The sequence below is a fragment of the Ochlerotatus camptorhynchus genome, unplaced genomic scaffold (genome assembly GCF_037179485.1).
Source record: "Ochlerotatus camptorhynchus isolate MF236.1 unplaced genomic scaffold, CSIRO-AGI_Acam_v1.1 ptg000404l, whole genome shotgun sequence".
Taxonomy (NCBI): Eukaryota; Metazoa; Arthropoda; class Insecta; order Diptera; family Culicidae; genus Ochlerotatus; species Ochlerotatus camptorhynchus.
In genome coordinates, this window is record NW_027040890.1 from 960,329 (window position 1) to 978,287 (window position 17,959).

The following is a 17,959-nucleotide window of genomic DNA, read 5'->3' on the forward strand; positions in this document are numbered from 1 at the left end:
TCCGAACCGGCAGCCGTTGCCGAAGAACTCGGAGGGTATTTCGCAGAAATTTCGGCCATCTCCGGTTACGATAGCAACTTTCAGCGGTTGGCAAAGCCTACCCGTACATCAGTCGCTGAGTTCAGCATCCCGCCTGACACGGACGTCCTCGAGATCAACGAGCCTTTCTCCTGGGAGGAACTCCAGCACGCACTAAGCCGCAGCAACGGCAAATCTGCGGGACCTGACGATCTCGGGTATCCCCTTGAGGGCAAGTGTTGCATGCTTGCGATGCTCAACCAACTCTGGGTCTCTGATACCTACCCGACGCTGTGGAAGGAGAGTCTTGTCGTACCCATCCCGAAGGCAAACGAAAAAGACAGCGGCACATCTAAGTTCCGATCGATCACTCTTATATCCTGCATGGCCAAGGTTTTCGAACGGATGGTGAACCGTCGACTCAAGATGTTCCTTGAGACCAACAGCTTGCTCGACCACCGACAACATGCCTTTCGACAAGGTTTCGGTACGTCCACGTACTTTGCAGTCTCTGTCATCGTCAAATGGCCCGACTCGATGGGTTTCCAGCTGTCCGCCAGGAAGAGCATCCGATGCCACGTATGTCCGTCTCAGCACCGACTCAATAGCACTCCAATTACGATCCACAACCAAGCCATTCCAAACAGGAAAACAGTTCGCGTCCTCGGCGTACTGATCGACGGAACGCTCTCCTTCGACCAGCATTTCCAACGAGTCAAAAAGGACTGCCGCAGCAGACCTCGTTAAAACGATCTCTCGGCCTCACCGATCCAACAACCGCGATGTTCAGTTCCGGGTGGTGCGAGCCATCATCGACAGTAGGTTGCTTTACGGGACGGAAATTACTTGCATCGCTTCCGAGAAGCTGGTTAGAACCCTAGCACCAGTCTACAACAGCTACATCCGCATCATATCTGGTCTCCTGCCATCCACTCCAGCAGACGCCGCATACATCGAAGCGGGTCTTCTTCCTTTCCGGTTCTGCTTAAACGCAAATATTGCCACAAAAGCCGCCGCCTTTTCCGCCAAGACCTCCGGAAACAATAGGATCTTTCTCCTCGACGAGGGGAACAGAGTCCTCCGAACGGCCGCCAACATCAACCTCCCCCCAGTGGCCAAAGTCCATTGGCATGGAGAGAAAAGTTGACACTCTTCACGAATCCAATTGGACAATCGGATCAAGAACCACTTCAAAGCGGGATGCATCCATCATTTTGCGCAGATCGGTCACCGAGTTACTTGGGTCCAACTATGCCGACCACGTACATCGGTACACCGACGGCTCCCGATCTATAAACGGAGTAGGTATCGGGATTTTTGGAGGCGGTATTGCTGAAAGCAGCAGTCTTCCTCCACAATGCTTGGTTTTTTCGGCCGAGGCTGCAGCGATCTTCCGTGCCGCTACGACGCCAAACCGATACTTATATTAATCGACTCACACAGCGTCGTTCAAGCGATCACCTCGGAAGCACCAAAACACCCATGGATCCAGGCGATTATCAAGTACGCCCCACCGAACACCGTGTACACATGGATTCCCGGACACTGCGGAGTGCCAGGTAACGAGTCTGCTGATCACATCGGGTCCCAGACTCACCAACAAGGTACCCCTACAGGACGTCAGATGGTGGATCATGCGGACCATTCGAGCGGCATGGGAAGCCGAGTGGTTCCGCAACAGAACTGCCTTCATCCGCAAAGTCAAAGGGTCAACTGAACCATGGAGAGAACTGAACAACCTGAGGAATCAACGCGTGATTTCGTGGCTTCGAACAGGGCACACCAAACTCTACTATAACTATGGTGGCCTGCCGTTCCGCAGAAGCTACATCATCTGTGGGGTACCCTACACCGTCGAACACATCCTGTGCAACTGCCCGGAGTTCCAAAATCTTCGGGAGTCACTCTGCCTAACTTCCAGCATCAGCGATCTGCTCGGGAATGATACTTCGGCCTCGGCAGCACTAGTAACCTTCTTAAAAGAAGCCAAAATCTACCACTTGGTATAGCAGGAATTTCTTTCGGTCCTCTGGACATCTCAGCTGGATGGGTTTCCCCTATTGGACCCATACCAGCTGAGCTCTGTTTTGTTTGTATTAATCGTTTGTAGCTTGTCTTAAATCATTTTGTTTTCTGTTGTTCCTCTGTTTCATTATTTTATATATTTTTATTTTTCATATAAGTTGAAGAGCCAGCAACCAAAGTTATTTACTAAATGTTAATATACCATGTATCTAAAGGTTACTCACTCTGAGCCCTCTCCTTTCTCCGGAGATGAACTAGCCATAGGCTAAAAATCTCCTTAATAAAGAACTAAAAAAAAAAACAGGACGTCCAGGCCTCTCTGCAGTCTGGCAGTCAGAGCTCCGATGACCCTACCCTTGTAGACGATGGATGTGTCATCTGCGAACAGAGACAACGTTCCACCATCAGGGAGAGCCGGCATATCGGAGGTGAACAGGTTGTATAGAATGGGGCCAAGGATGCTTCCTTGTGGAACTCCAGACCGATGTTGAAAGCATCCGATGTGATGCCATTCAGAAAGACTCGGAACGCCCTGTTCGATAGATAGTTGTTAATTATCTTCACTAGGAAGATTGGAAGACCGTAGTGCTGCAATTTGAACACCAGGCCATCATGCCAGACATTGTCGAACGCTTTTTTAACGTCCAACAACGCCATGGCAGATGTTTTCCAAAGATACTTGTTCCGTCTGAGAATGTTTGTTACTCGAGTCAGCTACTGTTACCATCAAGTAACAAGTTGTTTTCTTCGGCAGATGTTAGGAGCCGGTGGTAGACTGCTCTTTCGAACAGTTTTGATAACCCTGAGATAATTTGATAACAATAACTTGAAGGACGAATCCTTCCCAGGTTTCCGGGTGGGTATAACTTTAGCTGACTTCCAGCACGAGGGGAAGTAGCCAAGTTGGAGGCACAGATTAAAAATCAGTGCCATATGGTTGTAGAATCTGGAACTCAAGTGTTCGAGTTCCAGATTTAGGATGTTGTCGAAATCTGGGACCTTCATGTTTTTAGATGATTCGATATAGGCCAACAGTTCGTCAGCTGTAATCTCGGATTCCTCGGAAAAAAAATTGGGAATCTGACGGAGGTTGGTTGCTTTGTCCAAGATTATGGGAGCTGACGAAGTGTTGACCTATCGCGGCAGCCTTTTCTTCAGGAGTTATCAGATGAACCACTGGGTCACCGTAACGATCCAGTGAGGTTAGTAGTGGAATGGGTCTTGGCTTATTTTTAAGAATTTTGGTTAGTTTCCAAAAGGGCTTTACACAATCTGGGAGAGAGCGAATCCCGTCAGCAAAGTCCTGATTTCTGAGGTCCACCATCCTGGCTTGGATGGTTTTTGTAAGGCGATTACAGTGGGTCTTAAGGATAGGCAGACCAGAGTTTTGGTACTGGCTTCGGATGGTGTTACGGAGTCTTATAAGGTCTTTGGTAGATCTGTCAAGGTTCAGAGTATTGCTCACCTGTCTGGATACTGGCACGTGTTGTTCCCTGGCCCGGGATATCGCCTCCTCGATGTAATGCAGACATCGGTCAACGTCTTCGGGCGTCTCCGGAAGGACACCGTAGTCGACAGTGGAGTCGACACAGTGTTGGAACTGATCACAGCTGGCACGATGATAGTTGCGTCGGGAAGCTTGGAATCGGTTGACGGATGAGCCCACTTCGGCCACCACACAGTTGGGTCACAGGTTGCGAGATGTTGTCTTCCATGTTTCTGACTCAGCCGGGTGGGAGTGTCCGGCACCAGGATGGTGTAGTGAGCCTCTTGCAGGATGTCGTTCAGGATGGTGCCGTTTTGATTCCGCCTTTGGTTGCCCCAAGCTTGATGTTTGGCGTTCAGGTCACCAGCGATGATGAATTTTCTACGGCGTCATGTTATCTTGACAATATCTCTCCGCAGATCTACCAACAATCAATACGAAACTAACGATTTTAAATTGGCTCACCACTTTAGTAGCCTATTGGTCCCAAGCAAACGATTAACGTACCCTATTCTAGTTGAAATTCTATTACTACACTATGTTTGTTTTGATTCGCTATGAAAGTTTGACAGATAACATCAGGGGTGTGTGGATTCATGCAGAACATTCAGGGGTGAGTGAAATAGCTTGGGACTGCTTGGGACCGTTGTTCTGGTACTGAGTGAGCCAAAAATAATAATGATTTTCTTCGGGACCCAGTGGTCTTAGAGTTACCTCTATGGATCTACCGCGGATCCATCCCTGGCCGCAATGATAGTGACGGGGCCGACGGGTCTGAAGACTTCCACTTCCAATGCTTTAACCATTTTCAGCTGGAAACTGGGTAGCAGCCGGCAGCAGATGTTGTTCCTGGTATCGATGGCCACTCCACCACCCCCAGAGCTTGACAGATCCAGCCTCACGAGCCAGAACCCAGGAATAAATACGTTCATCTCCGGTTTCAGGTGAGTTTCGATGATGATAGCGATGTCGATGTTCGTTGAGGAAGTCAACGAACTCGATAATTTTGCTGTTGAGCGAACAAGCGTTCCAGTTTGCGGTTTTGATGAGCTCACGGTCCATAACTGAGCATGAAGGTAGCCACAGCTTGGAGCTGGTCGGATTTGTTCTTGATGGTGTTGGCAATGTCGTGCATCTTGAGGAGGATGATTATTAGTTCCGCTGTGGCGAACCAAGAACCATAGCGCGCGGGACAGTCCATCCAGACGCCAGTTTAGCCCAGGGGTTTTAGGGAGATCCTGCGGCTGAGGAGCAGCAGTCGTCTGTTGACCTGAGTTTGCAGGGGCTCCGGCAGTTTGAGCTTGAGCAGCAGTAGTAGCGGTACGAGCAGCAGCCAATCGGTGATGACAGTGGCTGTGGCAGCACTGGAATCGGTCGTCGTGGAACCGGTGGAAACTAACGATTTTAAAATGGCTCACTACTTGATTAGCCTATTGGTCCCAAGCAAATCGATTAACGTACTCCATTCTAGTCGAAATTTTAGTACTACACTATGTTTGTTTTGATTCGCTATGAAAGTTTGACAGATAAAATGAGGGGTTCGTGGATTTTCCAATGTTTCGAGGGGTGCATCGATTAGCTTGGGACCGAAGATAGTACTAGCACAAACGAAGTGACAGACGGAGCGGCTCGAAAACTTTGGTGACTAACCTGCTATTTCAATTTTTCAGTGTACCACATGGCAACACCACTACTACTGGCTTGTACTAGCATTTTCACTAAATGTATTAGAATGTTTTGGTTCTATCTCTTTCACTCTACTCAAAACTGAAATGCGTAAAAAAAATGACAAAATGATACACTCTTTGCACACTGTCAAAGAATCATTGTACACAAAATCAACTTTGTTCAAATCAAAACAAAAAAATTAACCCATCTGGTGGATGATGGCACAAGCTTCCAAGAAAATTCTATTACAGTGAACCACATTATTTTAATGGATTTCTTCGCCAGTTAGTCGTCTGTCACTTCGTTTGTGGTACTAGAGCTGAGCCAAAAATTTGAGCACGTTTCTTCGGGACCTGCTGGTCTGAAATCATTATTTGATTTCAGTTTACGCGATTGACAAATTTGATAACAAATTTTGTTTTAATTTTGCTATTCAAAAATATGTTGTCGCAGCTTTTGTCTTCCCGAATAAAATTGTTATGGTTATTTAGCTTAACGACGTGTTCCAGGTATCATCCAAACTATTTGTGGAATAGTTCAATCATTTGGGTTGTTATTATTATTATTATTATTATTTTAATTAAATTGAATGTTCAGTTTTCTTACTGATACCAGAATTAGTTTTCAATGTGATGTCATAGGTAGATTTTAGATATTTTAACCGTTAAAACGACCAAAACGACAGCAACCGGAGTAACCATTATCAGTGAAATCACAACATTAAATTTAGTTTTCAATTTGATCTCATACTTTGCTCGGGATAAGGTCATCAAAAGAACTTTATGCAGTTTACAATTTCGAGAACAGAATTTAGTTTTGATTTATTATTACGTCTCGATTTAACATCGAATTTGCATGTGATATTTTCTCGCACCTACACAGCTATCGCGGGGACGTCAGAACATTGCTACAAACGGAAAAATTACCAGCTTTGAAATAGGTAGCCACTTGGCGCTTCTTTGGAATTATTGGTTAAACTTGTAGTTACAATACAAAAAAAAACATCAAGCAATTCAGAAATCAACCCCATACACTGTCGAAAATCGTTTCGCTCACTGTAAAGCGCTCACACCTTGCACGTGCTAAGTTTTCTATAATTTCGTTTAAAGCGCTCTACACACGATTACATTAATTATTTTGTTGTTTGAAAGTACGTCTCTCCCTAGCTAGAAATATTAAACACTTTGCACTACACAATACTACCGCTATTCGCATAACAGTCCCACGTACATGGGACACGGGACTGTTATATGAATAGCGGCAGAATAGGTCCCCTTGTTCTGACTCTATAATAAATATATAGGCATCTGTAAATAGAATAATACCATCTAAACTCAATGCAGAGGAAATTTGCGGTGTTCCTAATTTGAAATACTACTAAAAAATAAATCTACCGGTACGCACAATCTAGCGGTCTTTCGTCGATCTGCACTAGCATCTATTGGTGCGAATGTTTGTGTGCTTCTTGTAAGTCTATTTTGGAACATTCACTATCGAGGGTAAATTATCGCAAGTCAACCACTTCAATTTTGGCTGTGTCGTCTGGCACGATGTGGAGTGCTTCCTGTTGGGCATTTTGAAAGTATTTTATTACTTTTACTATCTTTCATAAAGATGGCTTCAAGGATCAATGCGGGTCATCCACAAATTATGTAAGGGATTAGCGGATTAGGGGAGTAGGGTAGTCTGATATTATTGTTTTGTATAACACATTTTAGGTCAAAATAAGTTACATAACAACAGCAAATTTTGGTTTCAATTTGATCTCCCGCATTGCTCGGGGAATCACTAAAAAACCCTCTTACTTAATTTTGGATGACCCCTTATTGGCATGTAGGCACAGTCAGTGAAGAACGCATTACTCACCATGAACAAGGGAGGATCCTTTGGATGCGGGTGAAAGCCCGTTTGTCGACACTGCGAAATGTAATCCAGCCCGTAGCTGGGTGTCAGGCAGAAGAACCCAGTTCTAGAAACGAGCAACATATTAGCAAATTATTGGCATTACAAGATTAAAGTACAAACGCACTCCTGGTATTTTGGCGAGCACACGATAGCGATCGCCTCTTCTAGCATCATCTGATAGGAACAGTGCGTGTGTAGATCCACCGAAGAAAGAAATGCTGTCTGACTAGGATGCGTGTGTATCCATCCGAGCGTAATTAGATTGTGTTGATCCTGAAAGTTGAAGATATCCTCTTCGTTCATCGTTGTGCAACTGTCCGAAGTTCCCCGTTGCTTCGGAACAATCACGTGCGTTATCAACAGTTTATTCTGAGCCAGCCGGCCAGCAAGAATGCCACACGTTTCCACATTGCTAAGCGTATTATGTGAAGCGAGAGCAAGAAATTTGGCCATCGTATTCGTTGGAACTACCACAGGTCGCAGGCTGCCGGCCAGAACCGAGGTGGGTGATGGTTTTAGGCTACGATCGAATGCTGGCTTTGGGATGGGCTTTGTATCTGGCAGCAACAAGCCAGTGCCGGATAAGCGATTAGGATCGGTAGGGAAATCATTTGGATAGAGCACACGGTCAAGCATATCCGAATCGGCCAGCATTGACGGAGAAAAGGAAGGTGCGCTAGGCTGTGGCAAATTCGTAGGGGGTGCAATTGGCATAGTCTTCGCTCTTCCTTTTTCTTCTCGCATTCGCTTTTCCTCTCGTTCCTTCTCCAGACGCTTAGCCTCCAGAAATTGTTGATACTCCCTAGTGAACCTTTCCAATAGCTTCACCTTCAACTTTTCAGCCATGGGAAGAACCTCCTTCAATTTTTTCTGATTCTGTTGCTTCAGATCCGCAGGCACAGTTTTATATTCCGGATGTTTCAGAACCTTCTCCAGAAATAAAGTCATAAACTTGACATACAAAATGTATGCCCAATCAATGTTTCCCTCCTGGTGATAAACATTTGCCATGCGAACCATTTCCAGTCCGGATCTGTAGTATCTTTTTATTGGAATATTAGCATCGACCTCGATACTATTGCTGAGAGCAGCTAGCTGTCTCAATCGTTCCTGTGGTTCTATAGTTCCCATCTGTGCGGACTCAGCCGTCATTAGATCCATTCTCAGGGCCATCACTACCAAAGTGTTATCTAAACTTGTGAAACTTGTCCATCAAACATCAAACTTAGGTTCCCTAATTTATTGATTCACTTACCCTTCAAATGCAATCGACTGATCCGGAATCAATTCCGATGAGACAATAAATATTCATAAAATAACTTTCATTAATTTTCCTGAACACTGTTGATTTTCTGTTTTTCGGATTCGATCCGAATGTTTTTTGATCTCACTCTCTCTTTACAGCAGTTTCTGATGGTTTTGGATGGGTGATTTTTTGGGTGATTCATACACGGGGGAAGCCGCACTGCACTGGCGCTGTCGCTACTCGGCGCTCGCTGCACTTTTGCTAGATTTTTGACGGCACTTTTGAGTGCTACACTGAGAGATGCGAAGAAAACAGGAAAATAAAACCGAGCTAAATGAGAGAGCACAACAGAGAAACAAAATAGGCTGGAGGTGTGTTGCAACTTTTTTCACATGAGTGAATGGGATCTTCACGCTAACTTGAAAGTTCCCATTAATGAGTAAAAAAGACATCAGACAATCGTGGACGTAGAATCATGGTTGATTTCCGGAGTGATTTGAGATTTGGGCGTAATTGCTTTTGAAAACAAACACATCAATTACTGATTTCTCTTGAATAAAAGCTCAATCTCACAAACAAACTATACCAAATGATAGAGAAATCATTCCTCTACCTCATAGTGTTATTACTTTTCATACTTTTTAAGCTTTTTTGATTTAATTTATCTTTGAGTGTACCTCCTCTTACTGCTGGATAACTGCACTCAAATTAATTTTCACGTCAATGCTACGTGAAAACGTACGTAGATTTTTTCCATCGTACTTTTCACGTAAGGACTATGTGATTCTCATGTAGGGGCACTCATTTCATGAAGCTTAAACGTCACAGGATTATCACGTAGAAGTTACGTGAAACTGTCGATAGATTTTTAAGTTATTTCTTGTACCATTATTGTTACTGCTGTTTGCTGTTTTTTCATAATTTTAATGTTTATTACAATAAAATTCATGGAATTTCTTTATTTGCATTAAAGTGTTCAATTTATTGTAAACAAAAGAAAAAGAAAAACTTTGCTATATAACCAATCAGGAACTCGACGTTTGGTCAATGTGCCTCCATGGGACGATTACTCTTCCCGGCTTCCTTGTAGCTTCGCCTCCATTTGAGCTGCTAATAGCAGGTAATACCATCCATTATCTTCCCGCACCGATGAGGAGCCATGAGCTGCAAATTCAACTGCTGAAGTTGAGCAAAGTTGAGGTGTTTGTAGAAGTGCAGAAACCGTGCATGTTCGCTTCCGTCGCTATTGCTTATCACGCTGATGGTATCCGAAGCGGTCCATGGTGGGGCTGGAAAGGAAGAAAGAGAAAAGTTAACTGCTTTTGCTGCTTGTCACCTTCAAATAAACTAATAAAAAAACGAATAGTTTACAGCATAATTTAAATGTTATACTTACGTTTTCAACCAGTCCAAAAATACTATACAACAGCAACAAATCTGCATCTTTATACTCATGCCACCATGTTGAACACCCAGCAAAGTGCCCTATTTTTTTCATACGTGGAATTCACTTAAGACTTACATGAAACGCACATAGATTCTAGGTATGTGGAAATCACGTAAATTTCATTGGATAAATAAATGGGTGTAGTTGGAATTTCTTTTAACATTCAGGTGGCATTGCATAGATTTTACGAGAGGCACGTGAAGTAGACTAAAGTGAGAAAATTGAAACCTTACGTGATTTTCCACGTACTATTAAAGTGTGGATTATTTTGAGTGTGTCATTGAAGTTATTCACAACATGACTTGCTGTTTGAATATATATTCAGGAACATCATCTAATTGAATATACCAGAGGAACTCAGACCAGACTTAGATATAAATACGAAATGTAGATTCTAGAGTGGGCTCAACAGAAAGAGGCAGTTATTCAGACCCCATTAGCACCCTTATTTCAAATAATGATCACACAAAACAAACTACAGAAGTCTATTCATCATCCTCTATACTGCCCTTTTCAGCATAGTTGTCCCATTCGTTAAAACAGCAAGCTGAGAAAAACGCGCTTGAAGATTTTTTTCTCCATGGGCTCTTATAGATGGGACAACATAGTTTTGTTATTTTTCGCGACATTTTCTGAACAAAGTAGGATTTTTTTCGTGTACATTGTAAAGTGATGGTACTTGACAATCGATTCCAATGTATAACTCATAATCGCCAAAAATGCTAATGGGACTGTTATGCCGCACAGGGCAGTATAGTCGGTTTCCAACAATGTACCCCATCTTTCCGGCCGTTGATAGACCGTTGTTAGGTTTCTGGTCTGCCTTAGAGGGCATTATAAAACCCTAAAACATGGGACTTTTATCATCCTATGAACATTAAACACCAACACCCGTCGCTCAAATTTTTGGCTAAGCTCTGGTACCAACAATCAATACGAAACTAACGATTTTAAATTGGCTCACCACTTTAGTAGCCTATTGGTCCCAAGCAAACGATTAACGTACCCTATTCTAGTTGAAATTCTATTACTACACTATGTTTGTTTTGATTCGCTATGAAAGTTTGACAGATAACATCAGGGGTGCGTGGATACATGCAGAACATGCAGGGGTGAGTGAAATAGCTTGGGACTGCTTGGGACCGTTGTTCTGGTACTGAGTGAGCCAAAAATAATAATGATTTTCTTCGGGACCCAGTGGTCTTAGAGTTACCTCTATGCTGGTACTCTCTTCGGTCCCAAGCTAATCGATTCATCCCTCGAAACATAGGAAAATCCACTAACCCCTCATTTTATCTGTCAAACTTTCATAGCGAATCAAAACAAACATTGTGTAGTACTAGAATTTCGACTAGAATGGGGTACGTTAATCGTTTGCTTGGGACCAATAGGCTTGTCAAGTAGTGAGCCAATTTAAAATCGTTAGTTTCGTATTGATTGTTGGTTTTATTATTAATTACTTTGTTTGTACAGGCTCAATCGAATAAACTATTGATTGTTGGTTGTACACACCAAATTTAAGTTTTCATTATCAGTAAAACGAATTGCTGGATCATGATCAGCAATCCAATGATTTACTGAAAAACAGCAAACGATATTTTTACCGAAAAAAATCAGCTAACATAAACTAACACCCAGTCAAAGAGCTGTCAAACTGTTAGCATCACAGTCGCAACTATTTTTGCATTCGTACACCACCGGTCAAACCGCAGGAGGAGGAAGAGGTAAAAAAAACTACACATAATTACAATTATGTAGGTAAGGACACTGGCTAGGACACTGGTTATATTTAATAAATGTGTACTTGGAAAATAGTCTGGTGATTTTATCTTTATTATTGGTATATTTGTATCAACGATCTTTTCAGAAGCTTGAAGCTCATATTGTGAAAACAAATTCGATTTACTGAATTTAAAAGTTTAATCAGCAAAATGCTGCCAAACGTCAGAATTTTGAATTGCTGAAAGATCAGTAAAGAAATATTGCTGATTTTCATGAAAAGGTTGTCATTTTTACAGAAGTTGAAATTGCTGAAAAATTCAGCAGCATTATTTTGCTGGAACGTTCAGTGATTCAAATTTGGTGTGTACTTACCCGGAAAAAATAACCATACAATTACTATAAAATAATACAAAATCACAACAAAATCTATTGCCAACATTCGATCCTATTGTATGCAGAGTTGCGACCTATCACAATCACGATCGCCAAACAGCTGATGGTAGTAACGCTTCGTACATTCCTATCAATGTGCACGTCGAAGCTCTCTCCATGACCATCCATCAAGTTGACGAAAGAAGTTAAAAGCAACTGGTGAATGTCGTCTTCTGTTGTGATCCTCAACCGATCTGGTCATTCCCGACAATCACGACACTCATCTGTGCTCGTTTTGAAGCAGTTGCTGCTTTGCTTGCTTATGTGAGTGTGTTGGTGAGTGAGCCCAACAGCTTCCGTTTCATGTTGCCTGCTTTGTTTGTAACTCACACAGTCGCGCCTGCCGAGCCGAACTTGGAATGCGTAGGTAATGTTTTCATTTTCTTCTGTCGTTTCGCTTTTTCTCATGATCGTACTGCAGAAGTCTTCACTGTTTTCGTTGTGCTTCTCATCATCAGCAGCGAGTGTTGCGTTTTGCTTGTGAGCAACGACCATTATAGGTGATTGTTGTTGGCCATGGCTCTAACTCTCACTGCGTGACAAAACGATCTGTCAGCGATAGTCGGTTGATGCGAAGACGAGTGTCACGTGAGTGTCATGATATTTTGCATCACTGATTGTATGTATATCATACAAGTAAATTTAAAATATTGTTATTACAATAGATCTACAATACGTTCCATAGAGCATGAATTTTTAAACAATAAAATTAATGGTAAATGACTCAAGTTTATTCGAGAAAAAGTGATTTTCTGTACGGTTATGATACATAACAACCCCCTAGTTATATTGTAGATTTCCACATTTACCATAGATTCTATTGTGGAAATTATAAATTCAATTGTTATTTTATCGTTGTTGACAATACAATTTATTTTCAGTACAATAAATTCTATTGTATGGTTATAATACATTTCATTGTTCCTGTATCGTTCTTTTTTTTTACGGGTAGGCGAGTATGAAAAACTTAATGTTGTGTTGTTTCGATTCTCCGTGTAGTTTCTGCACATCTCGCACATCTGGCATCCCTGAATCTCAGGCACTCACTCTCAATACTTTCAAAAACTCTCTTTCTTTCAAAAAATAATGCACTTTTTGACAACCGATGCAGATAACGAGTAAAAAACCAAAACAATAAAACGGTGATGTGTCATTGTGATCCTCGGTCTTGAACCTCCCGAACCAAACTTTTCCTCAAGTGATGTGAAAAGTTCACTGAAATTGCCGTTGTTTTTCGACTATTGTGAATTCGGTTTCCAGCAAACGATTCATCTCGTTGAACCAGAATGGAATCCCACAAATACACGCTGTCGTCCATCCGGCAAGACATAGTCGACAACAATCTTCACGCAAAGGCAATCATTCAGGTAAGAACGGAGAACATATTTTTTTTGTGTTTGAGTTTATTTTATTTATTTTTTCTTTGTGCCATTAGGACATTCTAGCATTCCGCGGATCGATAGCCGAACTGGACACTCTGAACGAAGCCGGTCGAGGGAAGATAGCGGCTTTGCGAAAGTGCATCGAACGGTTGGACGACTGGGCCCGGGACGAAGGCGATCCGAATGTGTTCAAGGAAGTCGATCAGCACCGAGAGCAGTTTTCAAAGTAAGTTCATATTATAAACTTGAACAAATTTATTGAAATTATAAATTCGTAGATCGATAGATACTGGAAGACAACATTAGTGAACAAAAAACATAAAAATATACCATATGATAACCTTTCTGTTTTCAGAACACTTCAAGCATTCCGCAAAGCAAACATATCAACTATGCTCGAAATCGAGAAACAGCAAAAGGACGAACTTTTTGCCATCAGCCCAGAAAGTGAATTGCGCCAACGGCATCCGACGGGAACCTCCGGCAAGCCAAACCGATCCTCTCTACTTTCCCAGCAGGAAAGTGTAACCGATAGGATGCGCTCGATATCGCAGCAACTGTCGGAGACAACGCATAAAAGCGCCGCCACGTTGGAGACTCTTATTTCCTCCAGTTCCAGTGTGGAAGGTACGCGAGATGAACTGCTAAATACGGCCGGTACCATCTCACAATCAGGCAAGCTGCTGAAGAAATACGGCCGACGTGAATGCACCGATAAAATCCTACTATTCTTCGCATTCTCCTTCTTTCTAGCCTGTGTATTCTACATCGTGCAAAAGAGACTGTTCTAGATATTGGACACAAATTCTGTTAAATGTTGTCTAACTTTTATGTTTTGTTTTACTAGCTGTTGGTAAGGAAAAGGCTAGATTGAATTTGTCGAGCATTGAGATTTCCTTTCGAGTATTTTTAGCTAATTAAAAAAGACAATTTCGTAGCTATCGCAGCAAAAGTATGATGATGGTGTGAGAAAAAAAAGGTTGAACGTAAGCACTATAACTATTTAAATCTTGCAAGAAACTAATTTTCGAAATAAATCTAAACGCATATAAGCAAAGAGTAACCATGCATGTCGAAACAAAGTGAACTAGAAAATTTTATCAACGGACGAAGAAGAATGTAGTGATAATGAATAAATTTAGTGGAGCTGGCTCATATTCATACTTGAACTATTTTTTTTCATTTGTGAATCAGGTAATAACTATCACTGATGCATGCATTTACTATCTAAGCTACGGACATAAAAATAACTATTTATTAAATAGAAAATAAATGGAAAGTTTAAAGAGGATGCTTGGTTATGATTATCCCATTAATTTTTGATTAAACAATCGAACCCGCTATCTACAACAAACAACCACATGGGAAATGCTGTGGAAAACAAACAATTGCCTATTGAAGATATGAATCCTCGATGCTTCAATTCCACTGGTCACTTTTTTCAACTGGAAGTCACTAAAATCACTTTTTTCTCGTTTCCTAACTTTGTTAGTATTCCGCATTTTACGCCAAACTGGACAAATAAGCGCGTTTTTACTTATTAAAAAGTCTGATCGTCTTGGTGTCTTCGGTGCACTTATTCCTTATGATGCAAGCAATAAGTGGTTCAAAAACACCAAAACGAACACTTTTTGAATTTTTTAGGCAGTCCAATTTCAGTTGCAATCAGCAATAATTGTCATTAATCAACTGTCTAAATATGTTTATGTTCTGGAGTCACTAGCCACTAACTAGCAGTTACTCTTGACAGCAAACTAAACTGGAATTCACATCCAGAGCAAGTCATCAACAAGGCAACAAATATGATCTTTGGATAAGTAAAAAAACTTTTGGTAGGAAATGGGGACTAAAACCTAAAATGATCCACTGGATTTAGTTGACGATTGTAAGACCCAGAATAACCTATACATCATTGGTTTGGTGGCCTAAAACCAATGAAAAATCAGCTCAAAAGAAGCTGAGGAGGCTACAAAGACTAGCTACTCTCTCCATAACTGGTGCAATGAGCAGCACACCAGGCATGGCACTAGATGCTTTACTTTATCTACTTCCGTTGCATCAATTTATTCAATTAGAAGCCGAAAGGAATGCATTAAGATCCGACGGTCACAGCACTTCCTTGAAGGTGATCTTAGAGGACATATGAGCATCCAAAAAATGTTCAATATTGATTCACTTGTGATACAAAATGAAGATTAGATGAAGGAAAAATATCACTTCGATCGTATTTACAAAGTAGCAGATCCGGATCGCGATTTGTAGGAAAATGGGGGACCAATCATTCATCCAGGATCAATAGTCTCTTATACAGACGGCTCTAGATTGCATAATCGCGTAGGAGCAGGGGTAACAGGTCCAGGAATAAATATCTCGATATCTATGGGTTACTGGCCTACCGTGTTCCAAGCAGAAGTTCATGCAATTCTTGAATGCTCTAAAATTTGCTTGCGTAGAAATTATAGACATCCAAATAAAGGGTGAACACGAAATTATTGCTACACATTTAATTTGCTCTCAAATTTCACGTATTTATCAGATAAAAACCAAATTTGTACACGAAACGAAAATCAACTATTTTATCCATGTGTTTCACTTATACATTTTTGCCAAAACATCAGCCTTATACATTCCATAAGAAAAACCACATAGGTCCTATAAGAATGCATAAAAGGTATGTGTGACCGCTTATACATTTAATTTGACACATGATCTTCATTAACTTTTTGCAAGGCGTCTGCTTATTAGTTGACTTATACATTTTATGAATAATCAGCAATAGAAATTTGCCAAAAGGTATAAGGAGATTTCTATCCGTGTAGGGTGGTTCTGTACATGTGATTAGCTCAGTATACATATATTGGATCAATTTTTTGGGGGTTGTTTGGTAAAATGCCCGACACTTTTACTTCCTTGAAGGTGATCCATAAGAGCTTGTACAGTCGTATCCGGTACCTTTTTCTCATTTTTTATTAATTTCCTCCGTATGTCATTTGCATTCTTTACTTTCTCCTTGGTCTTTCTGAGTTCCCGCTTCATCATGGCCTAAAAAAGTTTCGATTGGGTGTAGTTCTGGACAGTTTGGTGGTTAGCTGCGCGCATGCTGAGTAGCTAGAAAGAAGATTGATTACGATTCTTAAGATTTCTAGCAAAAAGATGATGCACGATGCAATTAGATGCGAGAAAGGAAAGAAGATTTTTCGAAGATTGATTCGCTAGTGAGATTTGTTTAGCATTTAGATGTGTCGCCCCCCTCGCTAAGTCCGCCAAAACAATGGATTTTCACTGTGCTGCCTCAAAAATGGAAGCAAAAATGGAGGCATCCATCGTCTTCACTAAACTCACTTCGATCTTAGCCGCATCGAAACATACAACAACGCAATTTACAGGATATAAACAATACACTTCAAAGAGAAACTACGCAACATTTGGATAATTTCCACCAAGTAGGAATAAAGGTATACAGCCAGTTGTAAGAGTTGCAATAATTTCGTCTTCACGCTTTATCTGCATTATGTCTGATAGCCAAGCAGCACTAAATGCTTTGAAATCAGCAACATGTAATTCTAAACTTGTATGGGAATGTGCAATGTCACTCCAAAAATTAGCCCGCCAAAACCAAATGAACCTATTTTGGGTTCCTGGTCACTGCGGATTTCAAGGAATAAAAAGGCCAACGCACTAGCTAGGTTTGGATCATCTCAAAAATGTATAGGACCATACTCGGGACCATACCCATTATGTGTAGTTTCTGCTTGCTTAGAATACTTACTTACTTACTTAACGATCGTGCGCACCTCCAGGGGTGCAAAGGGCTTTTGTGAAAGATTTCCATCCTGCGAGATTACTAGCTTTGGCCTTGACCTGTGCCCAAGTCAAATTTCGGTCAACGTTCTTAATTTCACTGTTTAGGCTCCGCCGCCACGAGCCTCTGGTCTGCCTCTGCTGTGATGTCCTGCTGGATTCCAGTCCAGTGCTTGCTTGCAGTATCGTTTCCGTGTGTGGCCGACCCACCTCCACTTACGTTTACAAATTTCTGTCCCTATCGGCTTCGGATGGCACAAACGATAAAGCTTGGAATTTGAGATCCAATTGTGGGACCACCAGGCACGAATTATGTACCGCAGGCATCGGTTGATAAACACCTGCAGCTTCTGAGTGTTCTCCGCTAATGTTTCACTGGCGTATAACAGCACAGACTTCACGTTCGAGTTAAAAATTCGAATTTTGGTGCGGCGACTGATCTGATTCGCTCTCCAAACTGGCAAAAGCCGCCGTCCGACGCTATCTGGCTGCCAAGATATTGGAAGCTTTCGACTTGCTTCACTGCCTGCCAAGCTACCGTGAAATTGGAACGGTTTTCCGTGTTGACATCCAACGATTTGGTCTTGTTGACGTTGATTGTTAGACCTGCTTCAGAGGAGCCACAGCAACCCACGGTTCGGTACACGGTCAACGGCTCCAACCATGATCTCGTCGATTACGATGAGGAACAGTAGCGGTGATAATATACATCCTTGCCTCACACCCGCGATTACCCGAATCGGGTCAGAAAAAGCTCCGTTGTGCAACACTCTGCATGAGAAAGCCTTGTACTGCGCTTCGATGAGGTTGACGATCTTATTAGGGAC

General features: G+C 42.0%; 2 protein-coding genes across 2 annotated transcripts; one reads left to right on the plus strand and one right to left on the minus strand.

Annotated features, from left to right (window-relative positions):
* Positions 1-6,027: 6,027 nt before the first annotated feature.
* LOC135710842 (STAM-binding protein) lies at positions 6,028-8,559 on the minus strand. The gene is made up of 4 exons (XM_065233539.1): positions 8,358-8,559; positions 7,227-8,292; positions 7,064-7,166; positions 6,028-6,761 (listed from the first exon to the last, which is right to left on the minus strand). The coding sequence occupies exons 2-4, from the start codon at positions 8,273-8,275 to the stop codon at positions 6,702-6,704; spliced, it is 1,212 nt and encodes a 403-aa protein (XP_065089611.1). The 5' UTR covers positions 8,276-8,292; positions 8,358-8,559; the 3' UTR covers positions 6,028-6,701.
* Positions 8,560-13,118: 4,559 nt separating this feature from the next.
* On the plus strand, positions 13,119-14,589 carry Sec20 (vesicle transport protein Sec20). The gene is made up of 3 exons (XM_065233541.1): positions 13,119-13,316; positions 13,385-13,557; positions 13,687-14,589. The coding sequence occupies exons 1-3, from the start codon at positions 13,236-13,238 to the stop codon at positions 14,120-14,122; spliced, it is 690 nt and encodes a 229-aa protein (XP_065089613.1). The 5' UTR covers positions 13,119-13,235; the 3' UTR covers positions 14,123-14,589.
* Positions 14,590-17,959: the final 3,370 nt, after the last annotated feature.